The sequence below is a fragment of the Sesamum indicum genome, linkage group LG2, assembly GCF_026168435.1.
Source record: "Sesamum indicum cultivar Baizhima isolate 11 linkage group LG2, ASM2616843v1, whole genome shotgun sequence".
In the NCBI taxonomy this organism is placed as follows: Eukaryota; Viridiplantae; Streptophyta; class Magnoliopsida; order Lamiales; family Pedaliaceae; genus Sesamum; species Sesamum indicum.
Genome location: NC_142658.1, coordinates 2205332 through 2224306, shown reverse-complemented (window position 1 = coordinate 2224306; position 18975 = coordinate 2205332). Strand labels below are relative to the sequence as shown.

At 34.4% G+C, this 18975-nt stretch overlaps 2 protein-coding genes across 2 annotated transcripts; one reads left to right on the top strand and one right to left on the bottom strand.

The window, feature by feature from the left end:
* Window positions 1–853: 853 nt before the first annotated feature.
* On the bottom strand, window positions 854–3988 carry LOC105177121 (annexin Gh1). Its single transcript, XM_011100163.3, has 5 exons — window positions 3812–3988; window positions 3001–3146; window positions 2616–2834; window positions 1381–1593; window positions 854–1317 (listed from the first exon to the last, which is right to left on the bottom strand). Exons 1-5 carry the CDS (start codon window positions 3885–3887, stop codon window positions 1021–1023), a joined length of 951 nt encoding a protein of 316 aa, XP_011098465.1. The 5' UTR covers window positions 3888–3988; the 3' UTR covers window positions 854–1020.
* Window positions 3989–9768: 5780 nt separating this feature from the next.
* Window positions 9769–17928, top strand: LOC105177114 (GPI transamidase component PIG-S-like protein). Its single transcript, XM_011100153.3, has 13 exons — window positions 9769–10093; window positions 10199–10895; window positions 11247–11331; window positions 11469–11558; window positions 12282–12355; window positions 12684–12768; window positions 12853–12942; window positions 14259–14389; window positions 15551–15632; window positions 15705–15752; window positions 16438–16510; window positions 16617–16720; window positions 17432–17928. Exons 1-13 carry the CDS (start codon window positions 9913–9915, stop codon window positions 17540–17542), a joined length of 1851 nt encoding a protein of 616 aa, XP_011098455.1. The 5' UTR covers window positions 9769–9912; the 3' UTR covers window positions 17543–17928.
* Window positions 17929–18975: the final 1047 nt, after the last annotated feature.

The window sequence follows — 18975 nt, the reverse complement described above, 5'->3', positions numbered from 1 at the left end:
TATTTGTCACAACTAAAAGTCATGGCAAAAACATTTGCCATGATTTTTAACCATGAGAGCATTTCATAAATATTCACAATACAACCTTCGTGTTTTGAGAGAATTACATTAGCATCCATTGATTTATGATTTATTTACACAAATCACCCCTAACTTTTAAAAAATTACACATGCATCCTCCAGAAACATCAGCATTATTTATACAAGTTACCCATATTTTTTCAAAAGTAACACAAACACTCACAAAACGCCAGCATTATTACACCAACTGCCCTTATTTTTTAAAGGCTAGAGATTGGATTTGTAATTACACAAAAGATAAATAATTTAAATAAACATACCATAAATTAGGAATGTAATTGTAATTATCCCTAAAAATTATGTTGCACAAATACTTCAAAACATGTTCAGAAAGTAGCCAAAAATTTAAAAAGAAGAAATACAATTTGAATGAGAAATGTCTAACATTAGTAATTATGTGGCAAAATATAATAAAAATGTATAAATTTGATTATTATATATTTATATCACGATTTTAATTTTACATTTGCATTGTTTCAGTACTTTTGATGTATATACAATCTTCTCATATAAAATATTTTATTTTAAATAAATTATGTATTTATTATATATTTTTCTTGATCTAAACAAAAGTATTTACTTTTACTTGAAACTCCCTTTGCTGTCATTTCCAAAAATTGAATAAACAAATAGAACTTAGTTTTGTTTTATTTTCTTTTTGTGGATAACAAAACATTTGTATCATTGTAGTCATGTTATGTACCCTTTCTGTGTTGTATGAGTGAAAGATCAATTTACCACAAAAGAGGGAAGTCCGATACACATGACGACATACGTAACAACGAAGGTTCCTCTATCAGAGGCATGTTATTTAGCTCCAAACCAAACGACACTCGATCAAACTAGCAAAAGTTCGATAAGGTTTCTAAGTTCAAAGTTCAAAGCAGGATTAATGGTTCAGTACCATAAGCACGAAAAGAGAACAGTTACCGTCCCACCTCATTCTGGCCCATGCCCGATGAGGGTCAAAAGCATTTTCTCATAGTCTCCACTTGTGTCCTTTGCAATGGCTTGCTCAAGTGGCACACTGCTCCTCTTCTGGTAAGCATCTTTAATAACCTTCATGTCAACCTCAGCCCTAGTGGCAACAACTCTGGTAAGAGCTCCTTCCTCTGTTCCCAGCTTGTTGATTGAAAGACGAAGAACCTTTGCAAAGTACTGCTCAGGGCAGACCAAACACTTGATGGTAGCTCTCAGTAAGGCCAGAAACTCGTCTTTAGGGTCAGCTTTCAAGTTCTGCCAACACAATACTGTCAAGTATATGGAGAAGATAATGCTAGCTTGACTCAACTTACATACCTTGTTTATATCGCTTCCAAATTCATTCTTGTATTGGTTCAGTGTTGCATTGATTTGTGCTTTACTTCTTGTGGTCAAAATCCTAATGATGTCATCACAACTGTAAGCCTTCTCGGAGATTTTCTGATGCAGAAGTTTAGCTTCTGTTTTAGCAAGAGTCAAGTTGACATCATCCCCTCCGTATCGGTATGAACTCACCAAGGGGACCAAAAGCTGAAAAAATAAAACAAATCAACAATATTATCATCATCCTTGCTGAAGGAACATAAAGAATTCAAGTCACAAAAACAGCTGTGCTTTCAAAAATCTATGTTAGTTAAGCAAGTTTGCTGAGTAACATCATAAAAAATGCCGCCTAACAACAGAGTGGATTTTCAATTCCGAGTCCTATTGCATCTTCTAGTCAACACGCCAAGTTTACATAGATTCGTCATTTATTTTATTTACGAAATGATCTTATGAAATAGAAGATGTAATAGGATTTGGATTAGAAAATCCAATCCTACCTAACAAAGGACACTTCTAATCTTCTCTGTGTGATCTGTTGCTATTGTTCCAGTCATCTAGGCTCTTTTGAACAATGTAATATTCTTAACCACTCCTGAGGAATAGTGCTTTCAGATTTAAGTTTGAAAAGTATGTTTCCGAGGAGTGTAGAGGACAACATTCTTTACGTTATATTCGTCAAATAATGTTCATTGAGGTCCCTTATTTGAAGGACTTGGTACCAAGAGACTATGGAGCTCAAGACGAAAAAATCAAATTATCTCATATATAATGCATCATCTAGGGAGTTTCTAATGATAAACACCAGTCTGATAAAACAAAAGAGTAGTCATTTTATCTCACATGTTTTATCTGAAAAAAATAATAACTCTATCTAGAGATTGACTGTGCAAGTAGCTTAATTGAGAATGCATATGCCAGATTAGTCATTAGAGCAGTAGAACCAAAATCAGTGTCACAACAAAATAGCAAATCACACCTTGTTAAAACAGTAATATACAGAGATATCTAAGGGACAATTGCATAGACACCTTTGAAGTTTTGAGTATTTTGTAAAATGTGTTCCATTTTGAAAAATTACAGTAACACCCTCCGGCAATCATGTTTTTACCTTGCAAATTCCACTTGGTAATGTAAAACATGAGCAAGTGGTATAATGTACCTTTCTTTAAAGTCATTTCTTTTAATAAATACATAATTCATTGACATGATATTTTGTTTGCTTTTACCTTGCGGAAGTCACCAGATGTGTGATAAGCAACATCCTCCTCAAGAGATCTCTTAAAACAAGCATGATAAGCTTCCCTTGCTAGCAGTAGTTCCTTTGGAGACCTTGCACAAGCGATCTCCACAAGGACCTTATTGCTCGATGTCCACTTTTTTATAGCTTCATTAGCTAAAAACGCATCGCGCTCTGCAGGGTCCAGCGTCCAGAGCTTCACAACCCTCTGACTTAGACATTGTGAAATGGAAATGCATTAATTTAAATACGAATCACCCAATGAGCCCATTTGATATCAATCATATCATCACGGAGTATATATCATATGGACTCAATCTTTCAAGCAATGGCAGTTAAAACAAAATAAAGATAAGAAAGACTCAAAAACGAACCTCAAAGTCACTTGTCAGTTCCTTGTCCAAAACTTTGAGCAAATCCTCTCCATAGGTCTCTGCATATACTTGTCTAATCAGCTTCCTCTGGGCAGCATTTCGATGGCCCAAAATAGATATGATCAAACCCTCATTCGTTCCCCATCCTGCATAACATTCCATCATTATTCAACCTCATTAAGAAAGAAACCTCAGACTAACAAGAAGCATAAGATAGAACAGTAAGAATACAAGACACTGCACAAAGAAACTAAGCAATAAAGAAGAACAAACAAATACACATCTTTCTTCCATTCGATATTTATGAATATTCTTTCACTATATAAAGGATCATATTTAACTCTCAAGACTTTATCAAACGGGTAGAGAAAGTTAAATCAAATGCATACATCTTTTGCATTTTCATTTCATCAAAATCCATCACATAAAGAACGCATATAATCACAAGAAATTATCAACAATCTAAGAGATAAAATCCCAACTCTATTAAGAACAATAACAAGAAACATAAACATAAACATTACTACACTATAAACATCTACAAAGTACATTCTATACAGGATTCAAGAACTATACAGAAAAGGACACCCATTCATCCTTCATCTCTCTTGACTATCTCAGTCGGATCATCTAATTTTCTCATTCGCGGATTAGAGCAAGAACAAGGGATCATGAGACAAACTATACAAACTCCATATCAGGATCAGTTAAATCGAAGAAAAATAACCGAAAGGGCAAATCTCGAGAAATTTTTGAATTCAAGAAAGGAACACAAGAACCCTCCACGAATGAATCTAGACCCGATCAAAACCTGCAAATGCCTTGCGGAGCTGTTCACAGTCTTCGGCCACCGATGGAACCTGAGATGGAACACAGAGAGTCGACATTGTCTTCTCTTTCGGTGTGAGAGTGAGTGTAGTGTACTGTGTGAGAGTGATGATTTTATGTGGGGAAAACCCGGAAAAAGCGTCGGCTTGTATGGCCCTTTGCCTTCTTCACGACAAAAACAAGGGGCTAGGGGACCCAAGCTGCGACACGCGTCATTTCATTGATATCTTCAAATAGCATTATATAACTAAATGTTATACAAAGATCGGATAATTCGGGTAAGTAAATTGCATTAAGAAAAAATCATAATATACAGTCGTATGGCTTATGTTGAGTGTCATAGAATTTGTCATAATCTATACAAGGTTATCGTACTAATTTTATTCGGTAGTATACGTAATCTAATTTCGTATAGAATAATGTTAACCAATGCCGACGGGTCACGATCCAATTGTTGAAATTTTCTTTAGTTGTGCTTCTGCCAAATGTGATATACTAGAGATGTTAAAAGATTTCGATAGACAGCGTTAACCATGTGCTTTCCCCTCCACTTTTGCGCAGCAACCATCACATCAATCATCCATCACATCAAAGATCGGATAATTACACGACTCTTCTCTAAAATTTAATTTAATTATATTTAAATTTTTTATAATTTTAAAAATTAAATTAAATATTCTTGGTATTTGATTATATTTAATAAATAATTTTTTCTGTTAGTTAAATTTATTGTTATAAAAAATTAATTATAAATTGATATTTATCCTCGATTAACTTATTATTGATTAAATAATTTTTTTAACTAAACTTTCCTTACCAGTGAAAATATACCCCTCTCATACATTAATGTTTGAAAACGTGTAAGAGTAATTTGGTCATTAAAATATTGATTTGACCTATAATAAAGCAGTAAGAAGTCAGTAGGAGGTAAATATAGATTTTTTTTTTCTAATTCTTTTGTTAATATTAGTAATTCGGTGAATTTTGGCTAATTGAAAATTTATTTGTTGGACGAAAGCAAATTTCAAATTTAATTAGTGTAATTATTCCTATAAAAAAATGTATATTTTTTGTTTAAAAATAACTAAAATGTAGCATAATACAGGAAATCTAATTCGGTGAATAAAACTTAAATTAAATATTTAGTACGTATAAAAATGGAAGCAAAAACATTCACTCGGTATTTGGCTTTTGTTTTTCGGAGTATTTTTTATTTTTAACTTTGGTATGATGAATTGTATGGAATATTGAAGTATTATTTTCTTTTTATTTTTATATGTATTAATTTTTTATTTTACTTATTAAAAAATAAAAAAATTATAACTATTATTTTAATATTTAATTGTTAAATAATTTTTTTTAAAAGAAAATTTTGGTTCACTGAAATACCAAATCAGAAATAAAAAAAATTATTAATTATTGGGGTTGAATTGATTAATTTGATTTGGTATTCAGTACATTAATCTATCGAAATTATGGTTCAATTAGGGTTGGTTTTATTGAATCAACACTCTATTGACATCAAATAATAACAATAATTATCAATTTAACCCAAATAATTGGCTAATGATTGTGTTTGAAGTTAAAGTCCATAACAAAATTGAACTTTACATATTTACAAAATAATAAATTCATAGAAAATCATACCAAAATCTACTGTCATGGATCAATTTAAAATAAACTATAAAATTTATTGTGATTTTAGATTGTCTGATTAGGCCAATACATGTTTAATTATGTCCTAGCCCCATTAAGGGTATTGCTCCAGCAAAAATGTTTGGTTTTATTTTTAACTTGTTTTGATTGGTTTATAAAGATAGAGGGAGAAAAACAAAAATAAATAGGTGTAAGTTAGAAAAAGTGTATATGTTTGGATTTGTTTTGGAGATCATATAAAATAAGTATGTTATGTTTGATGTTGGTTAGTGGGAGACAAAAAGTATTGTTCATTGTCAAATTATATCTCTTTTATATATATTTATATATATATATATGCATGAATATGTATATAATTTATTTAGTTGTGAGTGGAATAAAATAAATAGTATTTTCTAATTATATTTGTACGGAAATGAAAAAATATAATTTATATAAATACACTTTTATAAATAATTAAATGCACTCTAGTAATCCATTAACAATATTTTTGTTAGACGTTTCTATGCAAGGTGATAAATTTAAATAAATTATTGAAATAATGTATTATATAAATTAACCGCGTAGAATTGACATATTTTTTTGTGTTTTTTAAATTTTCTAATTATTCCAATGATGTAGAAAAATATTACGTACAAAATATTAAGTGGTTAAAGAAATATATTTGTATTTAAAAATCAAATACAAACCTTTAACATGTAAATCAACCCTCCAATGCATCCTTCATTTTTTATAATTTTGAAAATCCACATAATCCAGTATTAACTAATTAAAATTTATAACTACATATTGCAATAGTTCGGAAAATATATTTTGGATTAATACGGAGCAGTGTTCAATTAAACTACGACAATCAATTCATATCAGTCATTGAATGATAAAAGACGCACAAAATCATGTTCCCGTTAACTTTGTAAGTAGCATATGACAACAAGTGACTGGTTCATATATTCTACAACAATACCACTATTACTTAAGGACCGTCACGTCGCTGTGGTGGAATTCCTTGTGGTCGCCGTGAGCGTGTTGTACTGTCTCCCTCACTATGCAAATGGCCTCTACGGTCGGATTGTACGCCAAAGCGACGAATGTAATCTGTCCATGATTCAATCCCGCCAACTCCAGAACCCATGTCCAGACTTCGACGTGGCGCTAATGAAATATTGCGGGCCAATCGTGGGCCACCATCCCTACGAGCTACCTGTTCGACTACATCCCAACTGACAATATCGGTATGCGTTTGGTTCGTTGTTGCAGTGGATCCCGAGATGATAATGGGGGCATCTTCGCCACCTCTCACAAAACTACGCGGTGCATTACTACTCTGGCTATGCCTCCCGTCACTATGCACCTCTATTGGACCAAGCGGCAGTCTAATTGGGCCCCATATCTCGAGCATGCTGGGGTAATGAGGCTCTGGGTACTGGTAGTATCGTCTAGCCAACGGGTAGATCTACAACAGGTTCATATTGACAACTAATTATTGAAAAATAAATATTAATTTAGAAATAGCAATTGTTAGGTTTCAATGATTGAATTAAAGCGATAGCATGTCATACCCGTGTCGTATGTGGTCATAGCTTGTCAGGAAAATCCATACAAAATGTTTCAACGTCATAATAAATCCCTGGTATTTGAGTGATTTCGTAGAACTAAAGAAAATGCTCCTTCAATTCATAAAATTTCTAATGGACCTGATCTCGTGTGTAATGATACACAAAATGCCGTCGTAATGACGAACCCACTGAGACATGTGTGCCTCTGCACGATCATCTCTCATGGGGACCCGAGTGTTGTCGTCAATGATCATCCACATTAAGCGCTGCTCAACGTTTAATGTCCAATGCTCCTCCTATGGAAAGCCAGTCCGCTCCAAGTATCTGCGATATGCCATGCCTGCAAAATAGATACTAATACCATTGTGAAAAATAATGTTAACAAGAATAATTATGTAAGAAACGTCGTTGGTTTGGTTTATGTTTAGGTTTGCAACATCTAATCTAAGAGTATAAAATATAAAACATGTATACACCGAGCTGATACCATAATTAAATTCTTACGAACATCTAAATTATATGTTGAACATATTTAAAGGTAGTACACTGGGCTGAATGTAACGACCCTAACCAATTTTGACTCATAATCCTCATTTGGTACTTGTTACACGCTAGTCAAAAGTTGCACATTAGCATTACATCCGGATGTAATTACTTTATGTTTATCAATGCCTATATTGGATTATAAGATGCCCACATCTGCATCGCTATGTTGTCACGGAATATGCGTTGTGCTTCTAATTCAGTCACGGTAGGATGTTCTCTATGGTAAAATGCATCCATATCAAGAAGAATTTCATTTTCTGGTTCGTTGAAAATGATGTCATCATGACTGAACCTATGGATGAAGTTGTGAAGTGTACAATAAGCGATAACTAAATCCACTTGGTGCTGAAGAAGGTAGCTCGGCATCCCCCATTGCAATATTGAAAACCGTTTCTTTAGTACTCCAAAGCAACGCTCAATTACATTTCGCAAACGAGAATGGACATGGTTAAATAGGTCCTGTGGGGTACGGTATCGGCGACCATGACCCCTATACTCGGCTAGGTGGTATCTAGTACCTCGGTAAGGCGCAAGAAAACATTGATAGTTTGTAAATCCAGCATCCACTAGATAATACTTGCCTGCAATACTTTATAAATCAACATCAGAATTGATAATATAAGAATTGCTAGTCCCCCTTTAATGGTGTATAATGGAACTCACCATTTGGAGGAAAAGGGAAAGCTTGGTCTTGTGATATAGCATGGTTCAAGATACGGGCATCAGCCGCACTCTCTTCCCACTCAACATACACGTACGTAAAATTCATATCGAAGTCACAGATAGCTAAAATGTTTTGTGCTAGTCGCCCTTTACGAGATCGATATCGATTTTGATTTATCTGCAGGACCCATGCAGGCACCAAAGTACCATCTATCGCTTAGACACAATCCTATGATTCGTCGAAAAAAATATTAAAGCATGAATGGAGATTAGTTATATGGATGAATTGCCAAGTAAAGAGTCAACAATGCAAGGCGGACTCTAGAGAGAATCATCCATCTTATTATGTTTGGTGTTACTTTAATCTTGTATTCTTTTGTGGTGAATAGAAAAGGATTTGGAAAAATTCTCTTCCAACGGGTTTAAGGTAGGGCAATCCCCTTTCCCCTTATCTATTTCTACTGTGTACTGAGGCGTTGAGTTCCTTGCCGAGTCATGCTGAACCAAGTTGGAGACCTTAAAGGTACTGCTATTTGTCATGGAGCACCAATAATTTCTCATCTTTTATTTGCAGATGACACCCTCATTTTCTGTGAGGCATCCGTTAAGGCGATAAATAGTATTGCTCGTTATCTCATAATTTACAAGAATGCATCCGAGCTAGAAATCATCTTCAATAAGTCAACTATTATATTTAGCAGGAATATTGATGGCAATAGAGGAATCACATGGCGTCAATCCTTAATATTTGTCAAGAGACCGCCACGACAAGTATCTGGGTCTTCCTGCTGTGGTAGGCAAAACGAAGAGAGAGTTGTCTTTACATCCATTCGAGACAGACTGTGGAAGCACATTTGTGGATGGAACGAGAAGCTATTGTCACAAGCATGGCTTGTTGAAGGGGTCGTTGCTGGAGAAGGAATTGGAGTGGCATTGCAACATGGCTGGACATCCATCATCCTAGACGGTGATTGTGCTCCACTATTCCACAAGCTTCAGTCTACATCCCGAAATGCTTCAGTTGTTGGTTCTTTAATTTCATAGGTTCATCTTTCAATTGCATTTACTCTCTAATTTGTACAACTGGCAACAGGGCAGGGCTGCTCATTCTTTAACACCAATGGCTAATAACCCTGCTGTTGGTTTGCCAGACATTTCCGCTGAATTTATCAACTTGGATACATCATAATATTTTCCCTTTTCTCTAAAAAAAATATTTATAAATACTTTCATATCCAATTTTATACATAAATGGAAAAATTTTAATTTAAGAAGAATGATTCAAATAAGATATTTACTAAAGAATCTAAAATATTAATATTCTTTAATTCAAAAGTTGAGAGATTTAAAACATTTTACTTTATAAAATTTATACAAACAAACCTAAGAGGTATATGAAATTCTTACACACAAAACACAAACTGTGATAGAAATTAACATCATTTTACCTAATTTCAATGTGAAATTTACAGAAAGGTTTATATTGGACAAAATCAAACATATGTCTGTCTACATTTATTATAAATTTTGATTTGAAATGGAAAATATAGTATGGAGTGACAATCCCGCGAAGGACTTTATGTTTAGGGGAAGTTCAAATGTAATAAATTCATTACGAATTTCAGTTAATTTTCTCACTTGAGAAAAGCCCCAGTCCAAGAAAATGGATGCCAACAACTCTCCAAGTCCGCCGGCGACGGCTGATATCTCCGAAGCTCCGCTAACTTCGGCCTCAGAACGCCAAAGGGAGGAACCTGATTTCGACGAGGAAACCATGCGCAAAACCAGACCGGGACTGAAGCGCTTTACTCTCACTCTCACTGTTCTCCTCTCTTTCCTCTTAGGTCATAAATCTTTGCATTCTCCACGCTCCCACGTTTTTTCGACGTTTTGATGGTGTATCCAGATTATTGTTGTTTGCAATTGTGTGAATTCTGTTGCTGGTGCAGGTCTTCCTTTTTTTTTGAAATCAGTAGAAATTTACAGATCACCGCTGCCGTTCCGCGAAATCGATGATTTGTCTGCCGCGGTCGAGTCGAATCCTCTGCATTTTCCTTGCCAATTTCAAGCAGTTTTTGTTGATTTCGGCGTACCTTCGTTTACTGCTAATGAATTGTCAATGTCGATCGAATCTCACATGCAAAACCTCGCTGCAAAAGATTCCACATTTTGCGGCGCTTGTAGTAACAATTCCACTGTTTCTGTAACTCTGGAATCCGGTTCTGATTGTTTATATAGCAACAACGATTTGCAGTGGAAGTGTGGAGGGCTGAATGAGCTGAACAAATTTGAGGGTTCTGGGAAATATGATGATGAGTTATTTGACTACTATTTGAAGTCGCTGTTGGCTGATAATGGTAGTCGAGGTCATGGTGGAAAGGTTTATACTGTGATTGTGGTGAGGAAGGAGGAAATGGAGGAGGTGAGGGCGGTAGTTGGGAAGTATAGGCACGCCTGGATCATGGGTAGGGTTTCAGAGGAGGCTGCAGTGAAGAAGGTGGCAGAGATTTTTGTGAAAGTGTTTGTGAATGGTGGTAAAGAGGAAGGGTGCATCAGTGGGGAGTTTATGCCGGTGGGGGCGGATGGGAGGATTGTGCTTTCCTTCAATTTGCTGAATGCTGATCCACGCGATTGGACTTATGACTGGTATGAAACTTTGCGTGGTCATTCTGTTAACTGCTGGTGGAACTGTCAAATTCCTACAGTTTCTTATTATTATGAGGAACTATGGATCTTGCTCTTAGTTAGGAGGAACTTTTATATGGTTTTTTGATTTACAGTGTCCAGTGTTTTTGCTAGATTTCTTTTAATTCTTCAATGGAGCCTAATGACTTAATATGGTGACTTGCGGAGTTCCGTAAGAAACATTTAGAAGAAAATATGTAATGTTTAGAGGAAAAAGGTTATGGTAGAGGGTCAGTTGGATTAGCTTATGCTTCATTCGTCTGCTTTCTTTCTCTGCTTATACAATGTCCACTAAATTACTTGTTTCTGCAGGGAATTCCAAGAGATAGATGATAATCTCTTGGCTCCTATAATTGATGCTTTGAAGCCTCTAGCAGATGTTAGAGTGGAGAGTCAGGTAGCTCTTTTGCCTTTGTTTTCGCCATATTGTGTTTCATAGTGTTTTCAGGAAAAGCTCATGGTAAGTTCTTCTACCTGTTGAAATCCTAGGTCATTTTTCGTTAACATATTATATCATTTTTGGTGAACACATAGGTTTTATACCACACTCCGAAGTCTTCATTTTCCTATTGGGATGACACGCTTGGCAGCTATATTTTCACGAGAAACGATCTTCCTTTCTTTGTACGTTCTCTCAACAACCTCCTTTTTCTTGAAAACTTCCAGTGACTGAATGCTTTGGCAATAATAGCCAGAAATGGCATGTTAAGGAAAAAGTTAAGGTGCTTTCAGACAATTTCTTTATCTGCAAACAATGCATTGAGATATGTGTTATTTACATGCCTTATATATCAACATGACTATACCCTTTTTCTTTTATCCACTAATAATTAAGGAGTCAGCTGATGGTGCTTGGAATATGCCTAGATTCTCCTATAATTTTCTTTTTCTTTTCTCAATTCCCTGAATGTTTTTACCACTAGAAGTGGGAAACGACATAGTATTTTCAATGCTACAATAGAAGTCCATTACAAACCTGGTGCTAACAGAATGACATTTAAACTTTAGCAGTGGGAAAAAATGGATCCTAATAGCGAGCATGGGCCATAAAATAGTATGGAATTTCATTTATCATTGATTTTCTAAGGAATGCTATTATGTTTTTAGTAATTACTAATTAACATAGTATTGCTCTTTCTTTTGAAAAATATCTTAATCATTGTAGTTTAACTAGCTCCTCTGTCAATTGTGCATCTTTCTCTGGTGTTTTCATTCCATGTCATGATCACCATGAATTTTTTCTTATTCTCATTCTGCTTTTGAAAGGGTCAGTTAAGCAATCCACTAACTTATCATCAAATGCTTTTACATATCGCTTGAAGTTTCTTATTTGTCTAAATGGCATAGGTAAACTCAAATGAGTGGCATTTGGATACATCAGTTGCTGCAGGAGGGCGTTCGAAGATCCTCCATTTTGTGGTGTATAATCTTTAACTCATTATGCTTTCTATTGTTAAATGTACAGACGGAATTATGTAAAATTTCCCTTGACAATTTTATCTGCGGTTTGCAATCTTGAAATACTTTAGTCAGATGTAATGGAGTGAGAACGTGAATGGCATAATGCTACAAAGTGACATAATAACTGTAATTTATTTGGAAAGAGCTCCTTTAGAAGTCATATCATTCTTGGCATCTCATTGAGTTGTTTAATCTGATTGATTTCAATATCAATTATATTTCTGTGATCCACTCTTAGAAATTATTGACCATGATTGCCTTTTCTTTTGCTTCTATGCATTGTGCCAGATATGTGCCATCTGCAACAGAGTGTCCACTTCTGCTGCAGCTTCCAAATGGAGCAATTTCAAAGACAAATGGTTTTATATCTCCAGTGAGTTATTTACTTTTATATTGTGGTTTCTGTTCTGTGTTGTTCCCTCCAAATCTAATGTTTATTCATATGTCAAATTTTTAGATGTGGGGAAGTGTTGTTGTTTGGAACCCTTCAGCTTGTTTGAAAGATACAGAAATGGAGCCTCATGTGAGGCATAAGATTTCTCCTGAGGTCAGTTTCTTTTGTTAGTGAAAAAATAAAAGGTCATTTACTTTAACTCCACAGTTTCATTGTATCCTTAAGCTCAATATTTCCTTTTTATGTTTTGTTACTTTCTAGGACATCATATAAAATGTCAGATGATACATGTTCTGCATCTGTGTGCATGTGCTTCTAGGTCTGCTTTTTTGGCTTACGAAATAAATTTTACTTATTTTCATGCACTGGACGTGTTGCATATATCCGAGGTAGTCAGGTTTGTGTTCACCTAAATTTTTTTGTGTGTGATCTGTGTAAAACCATAGTTTATGGGTAGAAGTCAAAATGTATTTTTGGGTTGATATCATGTGTATTTTCATGAAATGGATGAAAATTTGCCCATGAGAGGTGTAGTAATATCTGAATTCTTATTTTTGCCAATCTATGTGGAATGCATTCATTTCCTTGCCAGAGAACTTTAAATCAATTATGGAAAGTAGGAATCAGGATAAACTTGGTTCATCTAAGAAATTATCTAGTGATGTCAGTTAAAATTTACATTTTGATTTCACAGGCAACAATAGCATTTCTTTGGCTGGAAAATGTTTATCTCGGATTTCATTATCATGGAGAATATAGAACCCTAAGCTTTGTGTATCTGTATGTTATCATGAGTTCCTTATACTAACAGCTACTATGCATGGTAAAGGGCTTACAGATGTGAATCTATGATTCTGCTTCCCTTCCTTCAACTGTGATTTCAATATAAAATGTTGCTTGGCTTCCTGGATCATTCTCATACACCTTTGACTCTATATCGTATATTTACTCTAGTGAAGTAGCATTCTCAGTTTTCCTTGCCTCGCCAATGAGTAACTGTTGGAACTAAATAAACTTTGCTGGTTAAGACATACGAGCTTTGATAGTTGATTCCAGATGAACCTGCTAGCAAACCAGCTACATGCTTGGAAAAGTTGCTCATTTTATTCATATTTGTTACTTATCCTTGCTTGGTTTTCGTCCATGAACATAGTGCTAATGTTTTACCATTTTTTTTTTCAATTCATGCTCGTCATTGTCTCATCTTCTTTTGTGAAGAATAAATAAATATGAACAAGTTAACCTTAACATATATTGACTGGTTTGCTAATGTTGCCATCTTGTTCTAAGTTCTCATGTGATTGTGCTAATGTTTAATTTTGTGTTATTTATCCTTCCTTGTTTCTATTTTTATGTTTTGTCAAGAACTAGTAAATGTTGACAGCTTAATGTGGACTGGCTAGTCTGCTGGTGTTATTAGCTCAAATACAAAGGCTTTACCTTGAGCTCAATATACTCATTGTGAACAGGACTTGAAGAAAATTTTTGAAGTCTTCCTCGGCCAGTTGCGACAACTCTTTGGTCTGAAGTCCAAAGGTCTTCTTGGTGATGCATCAGGCACTTTACGACTATTGACTAGTGAAGCTGGCTTCACAGAATGGTGAGACAACAAGCTGAGTGACACATAACATGTCAATTGACATGTGCAGTTATGCACAAGATATTGTTTGTTCTTTGCTAGTTGTAAAATGTGCCATTGCATGCTTACATCATTACTCAAGAAGATTTCATGATATTATCCCAAATGCCACTAAGAACTGTGTTTTTTTTCTTTTTTCTGCTTATGCTTCTATCTAAAGGTATTGAATGGCCTTTTCGGCAGTTTACATGTCCTCATAGTAAATATCAGTTTATCCTTTTGATTTTTACAACTAAAGCTATAGCTAAAACTTTCTTTGCTAATTATAACCGTTTATCTGTTCTTATTTCTGCTATGTAAAGACTCCTGAGAATATATAGTTTATCTTTGAGGTAGTGAATGTGAGTTACTAATAGATTAATTGACCAATAAGCACAAAAATCATAGAAGATCCTTCCAGGCTCATACGCTGTTCAGTTCTCATTTGGGAAAAGAAGATATTCTTTTCTTTGCTATGCTGTTGTTTTGCCTCTTTTAGATAATCTATCTTCCCTTCTTTTCTTGCTATTGCATCTTCTCTGCCCACAGTATGGTGCTTGGTTTCGATTCTATGCATTCACGTTTCTTATTGTCATTTTCTTCTCTTGCCTACTCACTGCTGGATGCCTATCTGAAAACTTCAACCATTACTACTACTTATGGTTTACACAAAAGAACGAAAATTGCTTGATGTTACTGCAATATGATACAACAGACTATATTGGTGGTCATTAGGTGCAATGGCGGTATATTTAATTTCTGAACCTATATGGATGATTGTGGGTGGTGATAACAGGCTGTAGTAGTGGTGGACATGGGACTTGTTGATATTCACAGTGTTTCCGAAGAACTTATAGTATTTTAGGAAAACCATTTGCTGAAACTGGTTATAAGTTTTCATATATTTTAATTTAATATATAAACTATTTTCTCTGCAGTGAACCGCGCAATTGAACACTAGAAGCCAAAAGAACAGTATTTAAGCTAGTTTGGTGGAAAAATAAGCTAAATAAACACCTAAGCTATGGGTGATTTGTTGAAATTATGTTTATTGTTGCACTATGTTCTTTAGACAAATATCTGTGCAGGATGTTCAATTTCATTGTCTACTTGGAAAGTGATGGTATGTTCTCTACTTTACAGGGAATTGGATGTGTTGTCTCGCCAGCATACATGTTTTAATCTTCTTCAATGTGCCACAACTCTTGGATCACTTTCTCGACTTGTATGCCATCAGTTTTTATTGATTTGTTACGTTAATTTTATGTCCTTGTCTATAACTAAGATATATTTGCAGGTCCAGTCGCTTCCAAGAATGATAATTAAGGATGAAATAGGAAAACAGGTGAATAATCCTTACATGTTGTGAACATAACTAGGCCTCTTCTCAATTTCCAGTATAGTAAAAGATGAATTTGTGCTTTTATTTAAATGCTGATAGGTTTTTGTGGTTTGCTTGATGTAAAATTTATCTACGAAATGAACTCTGCATAGGGCTGTTTATTTTATGTTTTCATATATGAGATGCTTCTCTTTCAGTCTTTGCTTCTGGTATATTATCATATTGACTAGTATTTCACGTAACTCAATCTTCCTTTCTAATGAGAAGTTCAAGTTTCACCTCTTTATCATCTCTCTCAAGGGACAGTTTCACTCTTCTGTTTGGCCTGCTGATTATACTGCTTTCTGAGTGGCTAATGGTTAATATTGATGGTTGAAGGAAAAATATGTATTCTTTCTGGAACTCCTTACGGGTAGAATTGAAAGTTTAACTTGAAAGAGTTAGTTATGTTTCCTTTAATACTAGGCTAAATTTGCACCACACTTTTTCACCATCTCTGGTGAAAGAATTGTGTTAGGATTCTTTCCTTCTTCCAACTGGACATGGTGTTATTCGTTCTATGTTTATATCTAGGTATGTGTTTTATAGATCTCATTTGTTTATAAATTCTCCAGTAGCTTGCCAGTTTTATTTTGGTTGTGGCAGTAAAAAATCTGCAAATATTTATTGTTTCAACATAATTGAGCAGGTGAAGTATTCTCTTGAATCAGCAAAATTGGCTCTAAGCAATGTTTCTGGTGGAGTTTATGATGCTTCTGCTGGTATGCTTATCTAATTAATGATTAACTTGTGGCTGCGAGGAAACAAGTTTTCTATGTTGCATTGCATAAATATGCTAACACATCACATTACTATCTTTTTTGATAGTGTCCTCAAGACAAGCTAGATCTTTTGCTGAGGATGCCTTTTATCACCCTTCTATGATGTCTGTGAGCTACTACTCATTTGAGCACTGCTTTGCTGTCTATTCGGTTCGTTTCTTGACATTGACTTCTATATTTTGACGCTGGGATAAGTTCATTTTATGGTTCAATAGAATAGGATGAAAAATGACTCACTGGTTGATTAATGTCAATACGATTTTAGACTCATTAGTTACTAAATCCTCATTTTAGTGTATTTGGAAATCCTTGCTTTTTCATAAGATAATCCTCAACTGCTCCAAGGGAGGTCTTACCAATGGCCATACAGGAAGCCCCAATAGCAACCTAATTGATTGAGACCACGATCACTCTGAGGGATTAATGTATCACGTGACAACATCTGGGTGAAAAGTCCTCCAAGAATAAGCTATCTAAAAGATTCTACTGTTGTGGATACCCCCTAAATTTTGATTGCTTGACAAGTACCAATATCTGAAATATTACATAGTCAAGCTTACTGCTACTTTGAATAACTGTGTACAAAATAGGACCGGAGTGCAAGTATAAAGCCAAAAAGTTATGTTTTGATGCATTCTTAGAAAATACTATGTACTCTGGTGCATATCTGTCAGAATTAAACCGGTAGTTCTGAGAAGAGAAGGGAAACCAATGCAGAAACAGCATACTTTGATTTCTTTATTATAGATGAATTTTCCCTCACGATGGTCCTAATTAACAGGTTCTGCATGGATGTGTAAGTTGAACTACATGATATTTTACTGTGCTATAATGAGCTAAACAAACTATCTTCTTTGACAGCCCTTCTTTCTGCCGGTTTCACTGCACGTGCTTCTGGCAGCCCTCCGAGAACGGAAAAGATACAAGCAGGAAAGCAGGAAGTACAATGCATGGAAAGCCAAAACAATGTAATATCAGTTTACTGAACCGCAAGTCTCAAAACAACCCACAAGACATTAAATAGCAGATGGACAGTTTTTTCTTGCGTAAGTTCCAGGACGCAATGTGTGGATGCCCGTTCTTACATTCCCATCTGAGACTGCCATCCTCAGAAGTTTCTCGAGCAGATACCATCTGAAGCCCACACTAACAGAACAGGTCAATGCAAAACCCACACTTGTTTCATCACTTGCACTTTGTTGTTGTACTGAAAGCGTAAACCAATTACTGGTCTCACGCCTCGTACTATAGAATTGTACGCTAAATTTGCATGTTTGTGTATGAGTTGAACGGATGAATACACTTACTGATTGCTGAACCTGAGCAATGAGTAGAGAGAATAGATGATTTTCAGTTAATGTACTTGTATATTGAGCAAGCCATACATAGACACTGCAGATATCCAGAGTCTATTAGCAATCGATGCGAAGTATCCGCTGTGCAATGGGAAAATATGTTGGCATAAAAAACATGCAGGTTTTAGTTCATAACCCATAAGAAGACGTTTATGTGTGGATAATTAGGCAGACGTCCCTCAATATCTAACATATTATAGAGAATCTTTTAATTTTGAAAAAAGTTATAGTGCCAGCTTCTACTGTAATACATAATAATTTATGTAACTTTTTTTTGGGTATAATCTTAATGCAAGAAAAATCATACTTTTTTAAGAAACAGAAGTAATTTGCGGGACAATGTCCCGTTATGTTCATTGTTTGTTACTGTAATATGATCATCAAGGTGAAGTAATATTTACTGAGAATGTAAGAACCTTCTCAAGATATTTGACAACAATTATCAAACCATAACTAAAAAAATCACCAAATCAAAATAAATTAAATAAACATATTTATTTTATTTTAATGTATTTTTATATTGTAAAGTATATAATGCATATACTTCTAAATTTTCGTATGCATTACTTATCCATATATATATATATATATATATATATATATTTGTATGTTTTTTTGTGTGCTTGTTGTGTATGTATATAATTATCTTGATCCAAATTTATATGAATTGAAATTTACTTGACCAAAAAAATGCATATGTTGCATGTAGAAAAATATAATTTTTATAATATAAATAATAAATAAAGTAGAGAATAGTCCTTTTATTTTTAATTGTATTCTTCTACTTTGTAAAATAATATTTTTAATTTAATTTAAAATATTTTTATTTATAAATTTATCTTATTATTATAATGTAAAATTTTATTGAGATAAGGAACACACGTGCTTCTCACTGGTATATAAAAATATATAAATGAGATTAATTAGTTAATTAATTCTTGATTACTGATAATTTTTTTTATATTTTTTATGCCATTGATAAATACAAGAACTTAAAATAGAAGATATCATTATTTTATTACAATCTGTTTTCATAATTATCTTTGATGC